The 22,948-nt window shown below is 36.0% G+C and overlaps 3 protein-coding genes across 4 annotated transcripts in view; 1 reads left to right on the top strand and 2 right to left on the bottom strand.

Annotated features, from left to right (window-relative positions):
• The window catches only part of LOC123872481 (clustered mitochondria protein homolog), a 30,419-nt gene extending 17,960 nt beyond the window's left edge, over positions 1-12,459 (bottom strand). The window contains exons 1-2 of the mRNA XM_045916770.1: positions 12,195-12,459; positions 48-263 (exon numbers count right to left, since the gene is read on the bottom strand). Coding sequence (XP_045772726.1) covers positions 48-263; positions 12,195-12,315 — 337 coding nt within the window. The 5' untranslated portion in view covers positions 12,316-12,459. The remainder of the gene's footprint in view (positions 1-47; positions 264-12,194) is intronic.
• A 1,389-nt stretch (positions 12,460-13,848) lies between these two features.
• Positions 13,849-18,265, top strand: LOC123872488. 2 transcript variants are annotated; one of them, XM_045916783.1, is made up of 6 exons: positions 13,849-14,041; positions 14,146-14,352; positions 14,909-15,093; positions 15,199-15,328; positions 15,596-15,792; positions 16,661-18,265. In XM_045916783.1, the coding sequence occupies exons 2-6, from the start codon at positions 14,146-14,148 to the stop codon at positions 16,713-16,715; spliced, it is 774 nt and encodes a 257-aa protein (XP_045772739.1). In that variant the 5' UTR covers positions 13,849-14,041; the 3' UTR covers positions 16,716-18,265. The 2 variants fall into 2 exon arrangements, with proteins under 2 accessions (XP_045772739.1, XP_045772738.1); XM_045916782.1 differs by having other exon boundaries at positions 13,850-14,041; positions 14,143-14,352.
• Positions 17,017-22,264, bottom strand: LOC123872484 (AP-2 complex subunit alpha). Its single transcript, XM_045916777.1, has one exon. It carries the CDS (start codon positions 21,923-21,925, stop codon positions 19,139-19,141), a length of 2,787 nt encoding a protein of 928 aa, XP_045772733.1. The 5' UTR covers positions 21,926-22,264; the 3' UTR covers positions 17,017-19,138.
• Positions 22,265-22,948: the final 684 nt, after the last annotated feature.

Below are 22,948 nucleotides of genomic sequence, written 5' to 3' on the forward strand. Positions count from 1 at the left end.
ACGTTTTCTATGATACAATGTATCTAATGGGCAAAACAACAACAAACCTGTGTTCAGTGGAAATGGCGGGGGCGTATTATTTATTTGTGGTGACAGCGCTTTGCGTGCCGCTGCGGCGTAAGACACACGCGGTGTCTGGGCGCTTCCACCACCTTCGTCATCTGCTCGCCCGTTCGGTGTGCTTGTGTGACCATTGCTACAGCTGACTTTAACAGCTGTGATTGTTTCTTTTTTCATCTTAACCGTCTTTTCGGGTTTAGAGCCTGAGAAAAGAACAATTGTTACTGACATTATGTACTTACTTTATTACATCTATAGTTTCAAAAATTATGTAATTAAAATCGTCCTAAACTCCAATTTTGAAGTCACAAATTGCAGTTACGAATGCGGTAGGAAAGTTTCAACAACACTACGAGAAGTAGTAACATAGACATTAAACTAAGAGTTAATATTAATAGATTAATAGTGTATGTCGACTAGTTTTGTTTGTATGCATTCCTGTATGTACTGCGATGAAACTTTGTGTACGTGTTTTTGTGACTTGTGCGAAAGTTTCCGGCACAATACTATCAAATCAACGTACATAGATGGCGTACAAGTTCTTCATACAAAGTGGAATTGCAAGGCATGCCGGACATTAGCTATACTTACCTAATTATCGATTAGTGTATTATTTAACCAAATAAAGTTATGCGAATCAAAGAGAGTGGATTAGTGAAATATTCTCACATGATATTAATAATATCAAACATGCAACATGTGCATTGAGCATCTACGAGATTCTACTGTTGGGAAGTGCGGTTATGGTATGGCTTCAATACCGGATTGCGGCAAATGATTTGTGATATACTTACTATAGCGAATCGCGAATCTTGTGCCGGCGTCAATCGTTCCGCACATTCGCACTAATTTGAATAGTTGGCGCGAATATAGGTTTTATAAAATTCTCGCGGGAATTCTTCATTTTTCCGGAATATATCTAATACACCAGAGGAAGGACTATTCGCTGACACAGGATGTCGCGACTACCTTCCGGTTGATTTGCCAAAAATTTAAAAATTCTATTACGTGTCTCGAATAGTGTGGCCAGTTGATTTGTCGAATGCCGAATTATCGTAAATTTTGCCCAAACTCAAATCATTCAAACCTCAAAAGCTCAACGGTTGAGGAACGGACTAAATTCCGAAAGGTCGGCGGTTCAAACTCAACCCTTTGCACTATTGTCGTACCTACTCCTAGCAAAAGCTTTACACTTAATTTGAGGGGAAAGGGGAATATTAGTCATGAAATAGCATAACTAATATTCTTTTTAATAAAAATAAAAAAAATGTCGAATCCCAATAGTGGAGCCGTACCACTAAACGCAATGGTCTCGATAAGTCAAAAATCGAGCACGCATGTCTCGTCCCGTGACTGGTGAACACGTGGTCCGAGCTGGCGGCTCGCCAAATATCTCCAGCGGCGAGTCAATAATAGACGGCTACGGGGTGCCGCCAACAATAGACGCCTTCCAAGTTCCACGCCGCCGATTGTTCACTCTCTCGCTATCAACTCATTGAACTAAGCCTAAGTTAATCGCTTTCCATTTAATTTTGACGACTTCTCATGCGCTGTGGTAAGCGCTGTGGTCTTATAAGTGGGAGGTCCTTGGCATATTCTCTTGGTTATATTCTCTAAATTGTCTCTGGTCCGGTCTGGTGGAAGGCTTCGGCCGTGGCTAGTTACCACCCTACCGGCAAAGCCATGCCGTCTTAGCGTCCGGCACGATGCCGTGTAGAAACCGATTAAGGATGTGAAGGGTGTAATGAAAGTTACATACCCCTTCCAAGTTAACCCGCTTCCATCTTAGACTGCATCATCAGGTGAAATCGCAGACAAGGGCTAACTTGTATCAGACTTTAAAAATTATTCACAATAGTATGTAGATACTTGAATTGCAGTCACATAATATGTGACAGGAAAAAGAAAAGATCTGTTAGAATATAAATAGGAAAACTTAATAGTAAGTAGGACTTAACTTATTAAACTTAAAGCTATCAAGTTTCTACCAAACTAAGTATAATATAATGAAAAGACGTAATAATACGTTTGTTGACCCACATTTTAGTCATTAATCAAGAGTTATAATCATACATACGTAGGTGTGAGCGATAATAAAAACAACAACTACGGTGATAAGAATACAATAGTGTTCTCTTAAAAGGACATCATGGAAATGAATATTAAGACTTGATAAAATTATAGACAATAAGCAGAGTCATGCGAGTGTGAAGGAAGATATCAAGCGCAATGTTGATTTTATACCTACTGCTAGCGTTACCACACAAGATAACAGAAGTAAGACGCCCATGCCTCTAGATATTAAATCAAATTTTCTGATAAACAGACGTTGACACGATTTCTTTCCTTTGCGTGTGAACGCTAATCGCTATCGTCCAACGAACGCACACAACGGAAACTAAGATGAACTACTTAGCGTTAGTAAAGGTTCAAATAATATGTCTGTCTTATTTTAGCTTAGTACAGAGAACCAAGTGATAATATTTTGTACCGAAATAACCCTACTAATATTATAAACGCGAAAGTTTGTATGTATGGATATTTGTTACTCTTTCACGTTAAAACTGCTGGACGGATTAAGCTGAAATTTGGAATGGTAATAGATTATACCCTGGATTAACACATATGAATGAATGAATGTTATGCTAATTCTTATCCGGAAAATCAATGAGTTCCCACGGGATTTTTAGAACATATAGCCACGGGAACAAAGTCGCGGGCATCAGCTAGTATTTCTATTCTCTCTATAATATAAAAAGACTTGTCCTGACTGAAAGACTAATCTACCAATGCGCAGCCTGAACCGACAAGACACGATAGTGGGTTCCTTTTATAACGTAGGCAGTAACTGTAGGCATCCACCAAAAAACAATTTTTGCATTTCAACTCCTAAGAGGGTTAAATAGAGGATGGAATTTTGTATGAAAGCTCATCATTTTTAAAGTTACAGCGATGAAAACTGGTACTGGTTTCCATTTAAAAATAAAAATACGTATTCCACGATTTTTGAAAATTAGAGGGAGGAGGTATTTACCACGTTATTTTCATGAATATTGGATGGGCTTTTCAGTTACAAATCAGAAAATACGTGTTTCAGGACTTTTGGAAATTCTACCCCACACTGATTTTCTAAATTCCATCCGAGCGCAGCCGGGGCGGCTCAGCTAGTTGTTCAATAAATGGACCTGGATAAGAACCCAGCGGCCTTCTACCTTTCAGAATGATTGCCTTACCAACTAGGTATATTTCTTCAGCCCGTGGTTTTCGTTCAAACAATTTTCAAGCACATCGTTCGACGTCAAGACGTAAACTCGGAACTGTTGATTTTCAATTCAGATAAACAGCATTCGTTGGCGATACACGAACAGTGACGATACAAATCAATGAATTATGCAACAAGAAGCCCGCGTCGCAGCGATCACTGAATATTTAACCTGCAACTCCCGGATTATTATGTTTTTCCCTTGACCTTAGCTATTTAGGCTCGCTATAAATAAAACTATCCAAATCATTGAAGAGCTCAAATACCTACTTCGTTATAATTTTTAAATTTTGACATATTTCCATTATAATACACATTGATAACAGCTGTTTGGCGCCTTGTTATCGTTTTTTTTTAAACGTAAGCGAAGATCTTAGTTAATTAATACAGGTAGGTAGGTAGATACTCTATGGTACAGTTAAAATATTTCATAGTCAGAGTAGGTATCTATTTTTTTTCTATAGCTGCATGCATCCATGCTGCACCACATCTAAAATTATTATGATCTACAACAATACTACTTCTTGCATTGTGCTGGTCTGGCACTACAAAAAGTCACCAAACAAGAAAAGAAGAAGAATACTACTGCAACTTTCTTATAATAAACATAAAATGCCTAGATTTTTTATAAGACATTGTAAGTGCTTTAAATGCCATGGGGTTGGGGTTGCACGGTACATGTAACAATTATTCAATACAACATCCTATATATGTATTTCTGTGTGTTCATTTTCACGGTAAAAACCGAGTTTACACAACAAAGAAACGTTATTATAAAATAAATGCATAGAATAAATTACATCGATTGTTTTGGTAGATAATTGCAAAAACTATAAGCTACGGATTTCACTGGAATTGAGCATATGATTATTGTAACTGCTATTTAATTTACAAACATGCGATTTCAGCCAAATCGACATAAGCATATACCTACCTACTTGATACAAGTAATTCAAATGCATAATAACATTTTTTTTTTCATATGTCTAGACTCGAGAGGGATACTTACGATGTATCAACATATTTTTACATTTAATTCCTACCCTAACGCAAGGGGTGCACGGGTGGCTTCCCAAGAATTTTATCCGTCTGGAGTATAGACTAAAGACAGATAAATCTTCTCCAGATCTCTAGCGGATATGTTTACACTTTTATGTTGTATAAAATTAATAATATATGCAGTGGTACTTACGTATCTACGTATACGTATTAATAAGACTATATCTACAATAGCATACAAATTTAAAATGCTCATCTTTTAATTAACACTTGGCTATTTATAACGTCATATTAACCTATTTATAAAGAGAGTAGATACAAGCCGCTGTAACGAATCAATGAAGTGAAAAAGTCGGTGACGAACCAATCACATGAAATATTATAGGTCTAGGTCTATGGTAGATGAATGATACTATCAGATTTTGTTTTGATGTGCGTTGGGGTCCCAAGATTCTAGAAAGACCTCGCGCCGGAAAGCGCAGCGTTAGAGGATCCCTTACTAGGTGGCAGACATAAACGAGTCGAAAGAAAGAAAGAAAAACGTTTATTTTTGAAAGCTGTGCCACACATTACCAGTTATACCTACGGGTTGGGTTATCCCGGCTAATAATTGAGCATTAAAGTCAAAAGACCTCTTAAGTAGAAGAAGCGCCGGAATAAACTGTATCATGTATGGCACAACCCGAAAAACAAAGGTTCCAACTCAACATAAATGCTGTATGCCTTGCCCATACACTAAAGTGACTAAAACATACAGCGCTGATTTTCAGCCGGAAAACAGCTGGATTCAGGCGGCGGCGGTGCAAGACCATGACATGTGGAAGTCCCTATGTTCAGCAGTGGACGTCTATCGGTTAGTAATGAAAATGATGATGACGATATGCGGTATCGTTTTGCCAGTTTCGTGCCTAATTGGAGAGGAAGAGGGATTGGAAGGGAGGGAACGAAACACTGATCTAATTAAACAAGTGCAGCGTAACCTAGGCATTAATGATTCGAATTACTTATCCGTTGTTCCTCGCACGTATCGTAGTTTAAATACTATGATAATAATCAAGATAATTTCCTATTTTGATTAGATACCTATTTGTGGAAAAGCCATTGAGCAAAATTAGATACACGTATACCTACTATGTACTACAACAACAGCATAATGAGTAAAACTAGTAGTTAACTTGGTATTTATAAGGTTCCATATATTCTAAGGTTCCGTGCCTCAAAAGGAAAAACGGAACCCCTATAGGATCACTTTGTTGTCTGTCTGTCTGTCGATTTACGGTGTACGGACCCCTCGGTGCGCGAGTTTGACTCGCATTTGGCCGGTTTTTTGTAGTCAATCATTATATTAACATCTTGTAATGCCAAGTCTTGGCCAATCGGTATGAACATAGAGAATCAATAATAAACGATCAATATCACTTGAATTGTTAATAAACACGTACAATACAGCGGTTGCCCACGTAGATGGAGCTCATCGTAAGCAGAGTGAACTAGAATGAGGGAACTCTCGGTTTAAAAAAATCCGGGTTCAAGTGCGAGTCAGACTCGCGCATCGAGGGTTCCGTACTCGGTTATTTTTTTCACCGTTTTGCACGATAAATTAAAAACTATTATGCGTAAAAATAAATAAAAATCTATTTTAGAATGTACAACTTTCTTTCATATGATACCTACCCCACTTGGTATAGTTATCTTACTTTTAAAATTGAAAATACTGATTATTTGTTCATGAACACATTTTAATTTTTTTAAATGATGTAACCACAAATTCAACGTTTTCGGAATCTTTCCTTTACTTGTGCTATAAGACCTACCTATACCTGCCAAAGATGATTCTAGGTCAACGGGAAGGTACCCTACAGGTTTTCTTGACAGACACGACAGACGGACAAACAGACAGACAACAAAGTGATGTTATAAGGGTTCCGTTTTTCCTTTTGAGGTATTTTTAGGGTTACTTACGTCAAATATATCTACAAACATTTGATGCCTGCCAGTGAGGTCGAAGCCTCGATGTTTTGTTAGAAGTTCCCTAATTGTCGTGAACTGTGTCGTAAGGTCATTACTGCAGTGAGCTATGAAGCATGTATTTAGTATTGATACCGTGCATGGCAACCAAACTAAATAACGTCACTTATGTCTTGACTCTTGAGCCAGAATTTTGTTGGTTGGCCACACGCCGATGCTGGCACTTAGCATAGATTGACGTTAAGAGGATATTACATTTAATATAAACAATCGAAGCTCAGCAACAAATATTTTATCGACATTACAGATAGGTATTGGTCGGAAAAACAATGAGTTTCATTTTTATTTATTTTTCATAAATTACAATTTTTAATTCAATAATTCAATAATTAACTATTAAGTATAAGTATTTTATTTCTTCAGGTATGCTATTCTATAATAAGTATAATGTAGCAAGGCCATAACCAGGAAGTGATTTTGTTAGTTTAAGCCCTGAAAAAGAAACTATTTTTACCAGAGCCGAATTTTTGTGTACCACATTGATCTGTTTTTGTCTTTTTCCGGGGACTTTTGTCCCCGGTACTTCATACCCTACCTACAACGTTTTTTAGGGTTCCATTTTCGAAGGGTGCCAACGACGCCCTAATACTAAGCCTCCGCTGTCTGTCTGTCTATCTGTTAGCCAGAGGGTTGTAAATTAAAAAAAATTAAAAAGTGTTATATTTTGTACGATGTTATGATGTTGCCGATGTTTGATATTTTTTCTTCATTTTGTAAAAACGAATACTAAAAGTAGTCACTTTTAAGAGCGTCCCCCGCAAAAAGTTTTTTTTTCTTTTTATGTTACATTTCGGCGGGCCATCAATTTACATAATTAACTTGTGAATTGTAAGTAAGTAATTAAAATTATGTTAATTAAGTCAGAAGTCTCTGACAAACAGATGGGCAAGTGCAAATTCACTGAAGTACACTCGAGACTCGTAGACCTCGCTTGCTTCGCGGAGTGAATCAATATTAGAGAAAATATTTCCTTGAGTAACTCTAACTACGTAAAAACATGATTTGTCCCCTAAGGGCGTGCGCTCATTCATAATTGTTTCTTATTCGTAAACGTAAAAATACGATTCGAAGTGGCCGTCATACAAAACGTACGTACCTAGCTACGCTTTTGCACTCTTTTAATCCGTATTTATGCGGATCTGTCAAAATAGGCATCAAATAAGTGCACAAGCGTACGAGCGCACGTACCTTTTGTATGACAAGCACATCGAATCGTATTTTTTGAATAACGAATATGAATCGGATACGAATGAGTGCACAAACGCCCTAAGAAACCTACGAAGTACGAACGCGCAATGCGTGCCGCAATTCCGTTCGCGAATGGGGGGAGGGTCATCAGCTAACCTTCTACAAACGCATGTGGGTTTCGGCCATTGGTCATTGCATAGAGAGATAGTTACTTTGGAGCCCGACTCGCCGGACGTTACGTTTGTAATAATTATATTTGCACTTTTGTACCCGACACCCATGGCCGGCACCGGTACCGTTCCCCCTAAATTACATAATTTGTTAAGCTACTTAAATAATTAAACTACCGTTGATCTAGCTATATTAATGACCCCAAAAGTTTATAGGAGTTATCAACCTAACATGTTTAAGGAACCTACCAGGATATTCCGACCTGCTCTTAGCCGGTTTTTTTACATTGTTTTCTCGGAGAACAATAATTTGTACTCAATATTTTTAAGTACCTGCTTAACATAGTTTTATGTACTCGCTGTTGGCTTACCATAAATACTTACTTAAATAAAATTAAAATAATGTATTATAATAATAGGATAGAAAAGGAAAGTGTGTCTATCTAATCACTTTTTACATTGCCATGTTACTTAACCTTAGTGGGCAAATCTTGCAATTGAATGTTAGACTCGTAAAAATAATAAATCTTCGCGTTTAGAGCTTTCAAAACCAGCCATTTCTTGCTGCATCCTTCAATGCCAATGCTTCCTCTGATCAAAATTTTAAAATAGGCAAGAATAAGTATTCAGTAGTAGGTATATCCAGTATTAAATAAATGTTCTAGTAGGAACCCTCTTTATAAAGAGCGATAACATTCTTATCATTCAAGCAAAAATCACATCACATAAAACTGTTATCGCTCCCAGCAAACCATGAACTATCAATCTTAGACCTGTCAACACACCAAGTTACGTAAATACCACGACAAGTCCGAAAATTACGTTAATTTTTGTCAATAGATTGATTCTCATTTTGAGAAGAGACCCGTGTTCAGTAGTGGGGGTTGGCGATGGGTTGAATGATGATAAATAGATTAATAGTATGAATTAAAGAACTTCGGCATGATGCAGCAACAGTTAGAATTAGTCAGCGCGGAGGCAGTGCGGCTGCAGCGCTGCGGCCGCGCTGCTTTGTAAATCCTGTCTGCCTACTAGCTTTTTACGGCCCATCCTTTTAAACAATTTTGATCAAATATGGTACAGTGATAGCTTGTATCCCAGGGATGGACATTGGCTAATTTTAATTCTAGGAAATCTAAAATTCGAATTTCGAAGTGTATAGAGTTGCAAGCACTATCTATTCAGTATACAGATAGCTTGCATCTTGTATTCATATATATGGTACAGACAACTTTTTATCCTAAAAAAAAAAGATTCCGACCAATTGAGAACCTCCCCTCCTTTTTTGGAAGCCGGTTAAAAAATCTACCAAACTAAAAAACATCCACAATATGTATTTACTACTCTTTTTCCAGATTCAGGAGTATACTTTAAATAGATTTATTAACTTGTTCAAGGCAGGACTAAAATTGACTGCAGTATACTGTTATAAAAAGATTGCAGTCATTCCCACAAACTTTCAGTATTTCTTGAGGAGGAGCACACATCAATGGAGCACAGGAGTAGCAAGCCTATTGCGGCTTCTAGTTTGCTTTGGTAAACAAATATTGGTTTGGATGAGGGCGGCTGAGGACCACGTGAGGTGGCGGCTCTTTGTGAAAGGCCTATATTCAGCAGTGGATGTCGACAGGCAGAATGAATGATAATTGATTAATGATGATGAAATATTATTTATAGTGTAATTTATTAAGTATTCCTTATCAGAAGGGGTAACTTACTTATAATGTAATTCAGACTCTGAGATACTTAGTATTTCAAAGAAAACTTTATTGCAACAAAATACACAATATGAAATTTACATAATCTTTCATTGAAATTACCTTATGGTGGCCAACTTTTTCAAGAGTATGCTACACTATTTTACATTACCTTAACCCAGAGATAGAGCAATTCTGTATTTTTGGGGTTCTATATCTCAAAAGGAAAAACGGAACCCTTATAGGATCACTTTCTTATCTAACTGTCTGTCCGCCTGTCAAGAAAACCTATAGGGTACTTCCCGTTGACCTAGAATCATGAAATTTAGCAGGTGGGTAGATCTTATAGCACAAGTAAAGGAAAAAATCCGAAAACTGCGAATTTGTAGTTACATCACTAAAAATATAATTAAAATGTGTTTCAATTTTCAAAGTAAGATAACTACACCAAGTGGGGTATCATAATATGAAAGGTCTTTATCTGTACATTCTAAAACAGATTTTTATTTATGTTTATTCATAACAGTTGTCGATTTATTATGCAAATTGTTGGAAAAAATACCCAAGTATGGAACCTTCGGTGCGCGAATCAGACTCGCACTTGGCCGTTTTAATAGCAGGAAACACTTAAGTTTATTTTTCATTAAATTAATCTACTCTCAAAAGCTAAGTGGCACGAAATGGTTGAAAAAGTAACTGAATGCCGAATGAAGGCAACAATGCAAAACTGCAGATGATAAACATACAGAAAATAAGCTTTAAAATAAAGCTTTAATTCACAGGAAAAACATTTTAAAGTTTACTATTAAATAACTTAACTATATATATATATATATATATATATATATATATATATATATATATATATATATATATATATATATATATATACATATACATATATATATATATATAATATTATACTTCATTATGGTATATACACATACAAATTAACAAGATTTAAAATTGTTTTTTTAAACCTATGATAAACTGCAGCTCTTTCTGGTGGTCTTAAAACTTATCCAAGAACCTTATCTGAGGTGCTCAGCAGGTTTTCAGAAAAATGGTAGCATAAAAGTGCACAAATCCACAAAAACACACACAACCTCTCATCATGAGTAAAAAGAAAAAGATAAGAATTTCGGAAAATGGCTTATTAAATCTGACAGTGCAAAATAAACTTTATGAGGTTACTTCAAAGCTCAATTTTAAAAGGCAGCCACCATCTCCACCTGACGTTAAGGATGTGATTACAGCCTTAAACATAAATGAGAATCCTAACCACCTATAACCAGATTCAATAATCAAAATTCAAATAGGTATAGTTATAACCCTTGTAAATGCCACTGATAAAATAAAATATTATACTATAACTATGTAGTTACTAGTTACCTATTGAATTAAATAATTATTAGCTACTGTTTGCTTTAATATATAGCCAGTTAACACAGTGAGAAGTAATTACTTAATTACTTATTTTACATCTTAAAAGGTAGACTAATAGGTGTACATGTCACAGCCAAAGTAATAAATCCTGATATTATATATATTATCTAGTCATTATTTATAATGTCTACCCAATTTAGATAAACTGATAATTGACACAGAATTAATCACATTAACTAGCAATTTTATATAATTTCTTCGAAGACTTGGATGATGTAATAAAACAAGTAGGTACTTACAGGTAAATATTATAAAATTATATTTCAATTTGCCTTATGCATACCTAACTATATGTGTAGCAATATTATACTGTTTTGAGACTTATTTCGTGGTTTAATGACATAATTATGTATTATAACGGGTACATAGGTTAGGTTAGGTTAGGTTAGGTTAGGTTAGGTTAGGTTAGGTTAGGTTAGGTTAGGTCCGCGTGTCCCTCTGACTAGCAGAGGGCACAGTGGATGAAGCGGAGGATGGGACGCGGGCGACGTGCGCGTCCCAAGGTCGGGGGACGCACTTCGTTGGTGCGTCCCGGAGGTGCGTCGATGGGGACCGAGTAGGTCCCCGGTGGAGGGTCTGCCTTGGCAGACGTCGCTGGCTGGGTCGCGGTTGTTTGCTTCGGCCGTTCCCGTGACCCAGTCGCCAGGCGACGCGCAGTAGCGCCGCTGGGGTTTAGTGGGTATTCCGGTCGCCTCTCGGCCGGCGAGTCCCACATACCCTCCCTCCGGGGGGGGATGCGTAAATGCATTCCCCAGCGTCAACAAAAAAAAAAAAAAAAAGGTTAGGTTCAAAGTTAGACCGTATTTATTACTTTGGCTAACTTTGAACCGCTATTATGAATAATATCCGGATAAAGTGATTAATTTATTACATTGTCTAGTCAATTTTGATATTATACATAATGACCAGTCATTATGTATAATAGCTATTTAATCACTATGACTGTAACATACATAATAATGAACAGATTATGAGAATACTTACTTATATGTAACAATTAAACATGTTGTGTAATGTGGAAAGAAACTAAAACCACCATGACCCATGTGGATTGTGGACTGTATCATTCGTTTAGTAACTTTATACTTAAATAGATAAGTTTTTATAAAAGGAATGTCAAAAAGCGCATTAAAATAAAAAATATATACAGTAGATATTCCTTAAAATATAAGGAAAACCTAGAAGAAAAGATTTTGACAAATGAAAAAAAAATCGATCACATGTTTTATGTCACATGACTAGTTTGTAATTGATGATAATTTAAATAAAATGATGTTTTATTTAGTTGTATGCATTACTTACCCAATGTTACATAACTGAGGGCATGACCATTCAAAACCTTACCTTTGTTAACATTCTCGCTAGCACTTTTTTCGCTAAGATTGCTGGTCAATGGACATTTTTTCACTTTTTGGGAAGTTTGTTTCGTACCATTATCATCATTCACTTCACTACCGAGAGCCATAACAACACGAGGAATTAATCCGGCACCAACTAACCGCGACAAGCACGGCCCACACTCAGCTGAAAGAGCACATGCGGTACAGATAAAGTTCAATTTCCTACAACCAAACCAACCTAGAGCGCAGGTTGAAGTTCGCTTATAAACCGACCAAATAAGAAAATAGTTTAAAGACGTATTGACTTTTTCATTTTACATGACAACGCAATCTTATAGGGTAGGACACTTTACCCATATAATCATTCAAATTTACTTGGAGATTATTACGTAGTAGCACATATACATTACTGTCTATTAATCGAAGCAAAATTTAAAGCAACGAGGAAACGTCAATGTATAATAAAAAAGTATTTTTATATGATATTGACAACTCTGATAGGTTTCCGGGATTCATGAGATCATGTCATGCGCAAGTGTGTAGTTTTTTTAAACTGGTTTTATGGCCCTGGGATCTAGGTCTTGTGAGCCAAGTATAGATTTAAAGTATCTATGGGATCAAGTAAGAATATTATAATCTCAATGGGATCAAGCTACTCACGGAGCCGCGAAATGCTTGTGACCACAAAAAAACAGAAAATTATTACCCTAGGCGGGCCTGTAACAAACGCAAGCGTATGAAGCACAGAACGAAATATCCACACACTGCAGTGTGTGGATGAGTGTTTGCGTATGCTTGCCAAGACTTTGGAACGTTTCGATTGGCATTTGGTAAGCACGTAGGTATATGTAAAATGTACTTTGTGCAGGCAAACCATGGTATAATATTGTCACAAGCATTTCCATTAGATAGTACCTAGTTCCCATATAGTTCCATAATATGTCTATGGTTCCAGGTAGTTCCGGAAAGCAGTTGGTAGGATTGTTTGTTAATCTTAGATCATTTCCTCAGAGTTGGTAACAAAGCCATAACAAACATAACAAAGCTAACATCGCAAATCATCAATGTGTGATTACATACTCTTTGGTAATATCATCCATACTAATATTATAAATGCGAAAGTGTCTGTCTGTCTGTCTGTCTGCTACGCTTTCACGGCTCAACTGCCAAACCAATTTTAATGAAATTTTGTACAGACTTGGGATACATTCCGGGGAAGGACAAAGGCTACTTTTTTATCCCGGAAAAACAAACAGTTCCCACGATATGTCTAAATACTTATCCGCTTGATCGATTCGTATGAAATTTTGTACCGAGGTAGCTTGCATCTCTGTAATTGACATAGGCAACTTTTCATCCCGGAAAATCAAACAATTCCCACGGGATCTTTAAAAACATAAATCCACGCGGACGAAGTCGCGGGCATCCTCTAGTAAAGTAATATTCATAAGGGGCATGAGACGGGTCTGCCTGCGAATGTAAAAATTTGGTTTTTCGCAATTTGTAAACTAATACGACAAAGTAGGCAGACAATGGTAATATCATCAACCAAGTAAAAATTGAATTTCGCGGGCAGACCCGTTAATATCATTACGGAGAATATATATCCACCTTAACGTTCAAAGAGGCTAGAATCCAGGGCCGTAAAATCAGTTATTATTGTGCTCTTCATTGTGCTTGATTGATTTTGTTTTGAAAGAAGAATGATTTTGCTGTGATTTTGATTCTTGATCCTCAATAGCTTTAAATAATATAATTTTTATTATTTTTGGCTTATTGCTTAACTCTAACTCTTTGTTGTTTACCTGTACTTAAAAAACAGCTACCCTGGCGTCCGAAAACTATCCAAAGGTTTATTTCTTCACACTATTTTCTTTGAAACTTAATATTCCATTTATTTATGTACCAAACATGTACATGTACCTAATTAAAATTCTTCGTTTTGTTGGTAGAAGATGCTTGACGGGTGGTATTGTCGCTCCATAGCGAATATGCAGGCTAATGAAGGAGCAAGCGCCAGTAATAGTGTGAGAGCAGATGCGCCTCACAGCCACGATTCACAGAAAGACTATTCTAGCGACAGTAGCAGCGATCCAGAACCTGAACCTAATTACAAAGCTCAGTATTTAACACTCAAGAAGAAACTTAAGTATCTTATTTACGTATGTACTTTTCTTCTGCCAATCGTAATTTTTTAGTTTGTCAAAAGATATTTGTCCACACAATATTAAAAAAAAAAACCGGCCAAGTACGAGTCAGACTCGCGCACCGAGGGTTCCGTACTACAGTCGTATTTTTTGGACATTTTGCACGATAAATTAAAATCCTTATATGCGAAAATAAATAATCTGTTTTAGTATGTACCAGTAAAGCCCCAGTAAGTATGATACCCCACTTGGTATAATATGTATTATTCTTACATTGAAAGTTGAAAATACTAGTTATTTGTTCATGAACACATTTAATTTTTTTTATGATGTAACCATAAATTCACAGTTTTCAAACTTTTTCCCTTACATGTGCTGAGAGACTGACCTACTTGCCAAATTTCATTATTCTAGGTCAACGGGAAGTGCCTAGGTTTCTTGACAGACAACAAAATGATCCTATAAAGCTTCCTTTTTTCTTTTGAGGTACAGAACTCTAAAAAACAACATCAAAGAATTATTTAATAGTTGAGAAATATTATAGAAGTCATACATTACAGTTCCTTTTTAGGAGAATGAATGTTTCCAAGATGCTTTAAGATGTAGTCAAAAAAGGCTGCTAAAGGTTTCTCGCGATCGCAGTTTCCTGTTAGACAGGCTGTTGCAATATGAAAAACATGAAAGCACCACTTCAGATAGTGAAGATACAGAGTCCTCAGATGACACAACTTACAATCATGCTGAGACAGTGAAAAGGTACACTAGTGGTTAATTTAATAAGAGTTGTCAAGACTTTGAACCATAATACCATTTTAATGGCAGTAGGATATTCACGCATAATAGATTCTCTTTTCTTTATAGGAAAAAAATGGACACCAGTGCTGGTCCGCAAGTCTTATCCACACCATCTGCAATCAATAAAGGTCTCAATAATACTATGAAAAGGAAAAGAGCTGTTGTCCCTAAAAAAACACCAAATACTAATAATCCTGTAAGACAAAAGACGGTATCCACATTCATAAAAATAACTTTGTCCAAAATCTGCCTAGTCATTGAAGGCCTAAATATTTTTTTATTTAAATATTATAATCTAACAATTTAACCACAGTTGGCAAATGTCTGTATGTACTGTTTGAAACTTTTGTGAGTTGTAACAATTGTAAAAGTAAATTAGATATGGGGACATTCACCCTTTGAAGTAGGTTTTGACCAGTAACTGAAATACCAGATACATAAATGTTTTTTTTTTTTTTCACAGCATCAAGCTAGTGGCATCATGATGGCGAAGGCATCGCCAGCACTAGGATTTGGACTTTCTGCCAGCGATGGTCACATGACTCCCGAAGAGGTGGAACGCCACTTACAGTCGCGACAATCTTACCTCGAGCTGTTGCCTGAGCGAGCTCCTCCCACTGTACCTACAGAAATGTTTAGCAATGACCCCTCACTTGACAGGTGCAATTTGTTCCATTAATTACTACATCTTTCCATTGCCTATTCACTCTCCCAAGGGATAGGGCCTTTTCAGTGCGACGCGGACGACCCACGCGGACGCCCGCGACGGACGGTAAAATGTATGAAACCTCAACAACTCCGCGACGCGGACAGCTCCGCGTCGCTCTGAACGCGCTGTTGAGGTTTCATACACTCCACCGTCCGCCGCGGACGTCCGCGCAGGCCATCCGCGTGGCACTGAAAAGGCCCTTAGTCTATAAATTTAAAAAAAATGCATCACCTACTAATGACATCTGTAGAATAGCGATTAAGTACGTTATTTTTCAGGCAGTCTTTAATGTGAATTACTAAAATTCAAATCACAGTCACTCAATAATTGCTTTAACAATGAAGGAAAACATTGTGAGGGAACCTGCATGCTTGAGCGTTCTAAATAATGTTGAAGGTATGTAGTCTGCCAATACACACTTGGCCAGTGTGATGATCTATGTTTTAAACCCTTCTCATTCTGAGAGGTGACTCATAGTGTGCGGCAATGAGTTGAGATGATGATGATTATAATCCTGTTATATTAGTAACACTAAGGGTCAATACTATCCCAGTAATAGGCGCTTGGTGCGCGCGCACCAATCGGCGTTGATCTTGCTTAGACGCACGGATTCCGTCAAATGCCCGCATTCTCTTTTTATCTAAGGAGCATTGTGGAGATATGGGTGAATTTGCTATGTTAAGTTTCAGATTGACGTTTCGATGTGCTTTGGACTCAGAGCTAATATGAATTGACCCTAAGATATAAAATAATGATATAGGTACTATGTTGTGGCTATAAGCTATTATAAGGTCTCTTGACTCTTTTTTTAATTTTCAGTGAATCAAATGATGTATTGGAAAATTCCCCAAATGTAGACGAATGGTTTGATTAACAGTACCTGTCAGTCACTTCGGTGAAAATCAAGACCTTGACTCATCAAAAGTTTTGGACCAGGCAGTCTTATCAAAGAAATACCTTTTGTTTCAAGAATAACAGTTATGTAATCATTGTGATTTGTAATTACACAAGAACAATTAATATTTTTGTTAAATACAGACATGCTCACAAATCAGGGTTTAAACTTATTTTCTTGCTGCAATTATAAGTAAATTTCGATCTTGCAGTGTTATAAAATAGTTAACTTGTTCTGTGAACATACTGCTGTGTCAGTTCTAGACAAATGAAATAAAATGTTAAATATGTACTGGTTAAATATTTATTTTAGACAATTATTAATAAGGTACAATATGATTTGAAGCGCAAGGGCAAACAACTATCTTCATAATGAACCACGCTTAAATTTCTCATGCTTATATTTTACAGTGTAATAACACAATACATAGTGTATGCATACTATATGAAATAAGCATTTATAATTTATTTTAAATTCATAATATACATATATGTAATATTTTACCAAATTGCTGTAAATACATAAATTGATAAAACATACTTATTTTATTGAATCATTTCCTCAAACAATTCTACCATGCAAAAAAGCTTCACTACAGATTTTTTTATAACATTTAATATTCAGTACTGTTATGCTACACTTAAACTATCTCTAAATACTTCATGGAAACAATATAAAAAAATAAAATGTCTACCTTTGAGATTCTATAAACTCATGAGTACATGTTCATAATTTTTTAAATATTTGATTAGTCTAAATGCATGAGCTAGAAAGGTAAATGGCATTTTTGTGTTACTGCTAATCATTTATCACGTTCAGACAGAAGTGAAAGAATCATATTACTTCATACACATGGACAAGGTTACATTTTATGTATGAGATAGGGTTGAAAACAATGATTGTAAGTTGAACTGAAATGACCACTAAAGCATTTGATGCTTGATGAACATAGTTTAGTTTCTCTAATTTAGGTACTTACTTATTTTAGAAAATGGAAAGCTTAACAATATGTGCACAGGGTCCATAGGCAAGCCACAAATACAAATAGTATAGGTATTAAGGACTAAGGTAAACCATTAATTAGTTAAGGTAGTTAATCTTTTTAAATCTTACTCAAATTCTGTGTAGGTAGGTCACAGGTAAATCTATAAAGGTCTAAACTCTAAATCACACCTATTTGAAAATTATGTGAAGACTGTGGCTTACCTTATATGGAGTGCACACCCCAGTAGCTCAAAGTTACACTATTAACATTATCATTAACATTTCAGCATATAAAACTTTCTATTGTGTTTCAACATTTAAGAAACACCATGGGAAATGAATCACTTATTAGATACTATTGATTATGATGAATATTATTACAAATTGAATGATTAAATTTTTATAATATGATTCAACATTTAAGAAACACTATCATGAAATGAATAACTTATTAGATAGGTACCTACTAATTGATTACAATGCCCCATAGTTAACAATAACTGGACTTGAATTTTGGAAACTTAAAATCCATAATTAATTAATTTCTTATTAAAAATGTAACTGCAATAACAATAGACATGCCAAATACATAATTTTTTTGTGAAAAGCAATGTTTAGAGAAGTTTATTCAGTTAGTAAAAGAAATAAATAACATGTAGTTTACACTATTTTGGAAAAGTTCAACTATATTAAAATTTATTCATGACTTTTAAAAATCCTATGTTAAATTGTGATACCAAACACATCTGAAACAATTTCTTACAATTTACCACTATTTATTATCAATAATGTTACTTTGCTACAATATCAGTTAACACATCTTGATATCAGAAATGATTGTGTCCCGCTAACCGAACATATTATAATGACATAAAATATACAAATACAAAACTATTCAAACTTATATACACATTTTTTGGTAAATTTATACCATTATTACACTACTGATTTGCACTAGGTATGTTAGTGGTTTGATAATTATGATGTTAAATCAAAGATGTAGGTATATGTTTACAATAAGTAATAATATGAAACATTTTTTTGTAAAAAATTAAAAGTGACTGATACAGCATATTTTTAATGTTGAGATTAAAAATAGATGAAACATTATTTAAATGTTAAGATAATATATTTAATTGAGACATAACAAAATATATTATTTGTCTTTTATTTACGCCTTATAACATTTATAACAATAAATATATTATGTAGGTATATATTTTTAGCAGATTAAATTTTACTAAATTCCTAATGATAAAATAAAATTACACAAAGTTTTAACAGGAAAGTGTACAGATTGTGAATTAAAATAAAAGAAGTAGAAAAGGGCTCCTATGGCAATTTACATGGTACGAGAGTAACAGGAGTAATCCATGGTTTTAACAATTTTACCAACATGAAACTATGAGTTAGAGAAGTTAGAACTGATCGGCCAGCAGATTGCATATTTCTTGTGAGACAGTTTCCTTACTTGATCTTACAGTAAGTCTGAACATTTGAGCTTGCTTGTTTGGTTCTAATCTCATGAGACACCCTACTTGTTGCATTCTTGTATGCACTATGCCTGCACAAACGAAATTATCAGGATTAGGATCAATCCCATCTAGTAGTTGCATACCAAACCCTGACAGCTTTGTGCGAGCAGCTGCCAAATCAATGGAACCTTGAGCTTTAAATATTTTTTGAGCTCTCTGTTGTTCTCCTCCTAAGTTTTTCCATCTAGCAAAGAATGATTCTCCATTCATTTCAGTTGGTTCAAAAAATTTATTGAGAGTCAATGGGAGCTTCATTGAAATTTTTTGTGGAACATTGTTATAAACAAAAGATACAGACATGCTAGGTGTATCAGCGAAATCTTCAATACATTCGGCTGTCAACATCTGTTGAATTTGTGCACCAGCTTCTAGTACAGGTTCCATAGGTTTCATCTGCACATTGAGCTTATGCAAATCTGTCCAGTGTAATTCAGGATGGACGTTTTGAATGGGCGATTGAGTTTTGTTTCCATAGAATAAACCAATCCGTCCTAAATTCTGTCTAAATTCACTCTTCACTCCTATTTGTATCAGATCATTTTCAAAGAGTACTCCATTATTTTTGAACAAAAATTTCTTGATATTATTTTGCTGAACTGTAGTTGGACTTATTTTAGGAGTTGTATACAGGTCACCAAGAACATCAAATAAACCATTTCCAGTGTTAGCATTAGAACCAGGAGGTGTAGACAATCCGAGAAGATCAGCACTAGAACTGTTTGTATTTGCTGTGTTATTCATTATTGGCGCTGGTGTAACATTGGGCTGTGGGCTTTTTGACTCTCTTACCTCATCGGGGATGCGTCCTGGCTTTTTCTTTCTTAACACAGCTAGTATTGATGATTCTCTTTCTGGGAATGCAGGCATTTCTTCCAAAACAGTGGCCAAAACATCTGAACTGGCGACTATACTTAATTGCAAGTATTCTGATGCTCTCTGCTGTAATTCTACATCAGCTGAACGTAAATTAGAGTCTGCTCTAAATACTTCTTGAACTCTATTTTTGATCTCTGGGAACAGATTAACAAGTTTGATGTATGTTGAGAGCAATAAAGCTCTAGTAGCCGCTGAACAAAGGTGGTACTTGGAGTGCAGAAGTTCAAATTGGACTTGGGGTGAAGAACGAGTATCACCAGCAATCAAGTTGCCAAATTCTCCCAGTATGTAACCTCCCACTTTAACCATATTCTCGTGACATGTTGGTGCTTGTAAAGCTTCAAAAACAGTTTTAGCAGCATACCCTTGAACTTCCTCCCTGTTTATTACAATTTGGATCACTCTGTACCACACCTCTTCAGAAACATAATCTCCTGCGATTCTAATAAGATTTAATATAACATCCACATACCAAGTAAAGTCAGTGGCATATTTTTCTGCTAATATAGCAACTTTCAGGACCATCTCTTCCCTTATGGAGTAATCAGCTGTTTCCAAGTATGCCAACATTTCTTGTACAATTTCTTCTGCATTTGTTTTGTCACACATTGCATATAACAAATCTACAGCTTGCTGACGAACTGATACATCTTTCTCCATTTTCATAGAGAGTATAACAACTTCTTGGTGCTTTTTTACAGCTTCATGAGAAAATTCAGATGTAGCAAGATGACACATCGACTCGAGTGCTAAGTATCTGAGGTTTGTCTCGCGATTACTTAAAAATTGTCCAAGCTGGTTGCACGCTCGAACTAACAAGTTAGGTTCACTGTCATTATGGATTATTAGACTTATGGCTTCAAAGAGGACAGCATTTTTGGCATTTGAGTGCTGGACCTTCTTTGACTTTGGTGGCTCTTGAGCTTTATTGAAGATAGTCTCCAAGCATTCTGACAGACGGCCTCTGACACCTGGTTCTTCTGAAGGTGGAGTGTAGTTTTGCAATAGCCGTAGCAGTTTCACTGACAGCCAAGGTGCAGGAACAAAATAGTATGTATAATCTTGCAAATCTGTATAACTGGCAGTCACAATTCTGCTCAGTCTAGCTACAGCCAGAGTGACACACCCCTTGTATTCTTCTGGATTTTTCTTCACAAGTGCATCTATCAATGATGTTGCTGCAGTTACCACACCCATGTGTGGGTCATTTAGTAAGTGTATTATTCTAGATGTCCACTCACCGCCAGGAATTATTTCAGGTGACTTTCTAAACAATCTAAGAAGACAGAGAGCTGCCGACTGCTTCACAACATCCATGGTATCCCCGGACACAAGCAGTTTAGGTATCTCAGTGCCGAATGCCTCAGCCATATCCTTGCTGCCTATATTCGCTATGCATTGCAATGCGAGATTTACGTGAATCGGGTTTCGAGACTGTAGATCATTTTTAATGCTCTGAATTATAAGTTTGATGAGATCACTGTTAGTGTTGACCAGCACTGATATGAATAGATAGCCTATTTGTTTCTCGGAATATTTGTTGGACGATAACAAGTTTACAGCTTCCATATGACCAAAATCGATATCGTGACCTAATAAGAAGATAAATAGGAGCTTACACACATACTTCTTTTTCTGGTAGCCATCGAGAGTTTTGTCGCCTTTGAATTTACTTCGTATGTTGGCCAGTTCTTTGTTGATCCTTTTAATTTCCGCTTCCTTACTCTTGCAATTTCTAATATCCGATATGAAAACTGCGAGCCCTCGCATTCCATCTCCCCTGACGGCAGGCATATTGCCAAGAGACTTATCGAACACCAGTTTTATGCCTTTTCTTCAACTTACAGGTTTAAGCTTGCGACACTAAACTAAAACGATACTACAAGAAGTAAAAATTCATGTAGCGGCTTTTAACTCTACTTATTACTTTATTAGCCGTCACTAAACACAATTTCAATATCGGCCAGGCACTGAGCTTTCTTCTACAACGCCTTCCCACATTATCTATGAAAATTGAAACGTCAGAATTAGGCATGCGGCAGATATAACAAAAGTAACTTTAATCCGAATTCAGTCAGAAATAGATCGATATCCAAATTAAAGAAACCGATTTCACAAAACCGTAGGTATTTATGCAAAATTAAATCAATCTCGCGAAAACTCATCATAACGAACGCAAAGTGCCTACAAAACCAATGAGATTCGCTTTCTTTTTTTTGTAACTAAGCTGCAGAGTGAAAAGATGTTTGGACTTCGGCGGTTTCTTAGATGAAAAAATAATAATTGTTGTTCATTGAAACACAAAATTACACTTGGAAGTAATTAGATTTAGGGTCTATTTACTTCCAAGTAATTCAAATAGATTGTTATCGTGTGTACTTAAGTGTTTTACGTGTACGTATAGTATTCGATTTTGAAATCGATTTTACAATGTAAAATCGGATTTGGTATATCCGAAAATGTTCATGTCCCCACACTAGTCCCTAGCCAGAATGCCAGAATGCAACTTGCTAGAAGCCAGCTCCTTGTTTATGGATCAATATAATTTTTTTTCCAACTTACTTTACGGCTCTGAGTTCTAGCACATTTGAGCATGAATTTTCATGATCACAGACTACTAACACAAGACAGTGTTTCCACTTTTAGGAATTTTGCCTTATTTCAGGCTGAAACGACTAATATATAATATATTATATGTACGACTAGGACTTCAGGATTTCATATTGCGTGGATTTAGATTACAAAATAAGGAGTTCGAAGCTCTTAGTGTGGAGCGTCATTTAGTAGGCGTCACTCTGAATTTTCCGAAATTCCCAG

The sequence above is a fragment of the Maniola jurtina genome, chromosome 15, assembly GCF_905333055.1.
Source record: "Maniola jurtina chromosome 15, ilManJurt1.1, whole genome shotgun sequence".
In the NCBI taxonomy this organism is placed as follows: domain Eukaryota; kingdom Metazoa; phylum Arthropoda; class Insecta; order Lepidoptera; family Nymphalidae; genus Maniola; species Maniola jurtina.

Bases quoted from the DNA above. Each gene is read 5' to 3' on its own strand.
- LOC123872484 (XM_045916777.1), bottom strand. From the start codon at position 21,925: ATGCCTGCCGTCAGGGGAGATGGAATGCGAGGGCTCGCAGTTTTCATA.
- LOC123872488 (XM_045916783.1), top strand. From the start codon at position 14,146: ATGCTTGACGGGTGGTATTGTCGCTCCATAGCGAATATGCAGGCTAAT. The intron at 15,329-15,595 runs GTAAGACAAAAG...TTTTTTTCACAG, and splicing joins CACCAAATACTAATAATCCT to CATCAAGCTAGTGGCATCAT. The intron at 15,793-16,660 runs GTGCAATTTGTT...TTTAATTTTCAG, and splicing joins AATGACCCCTCACTTGACAG to TGAATCAAATGATGTATTGG.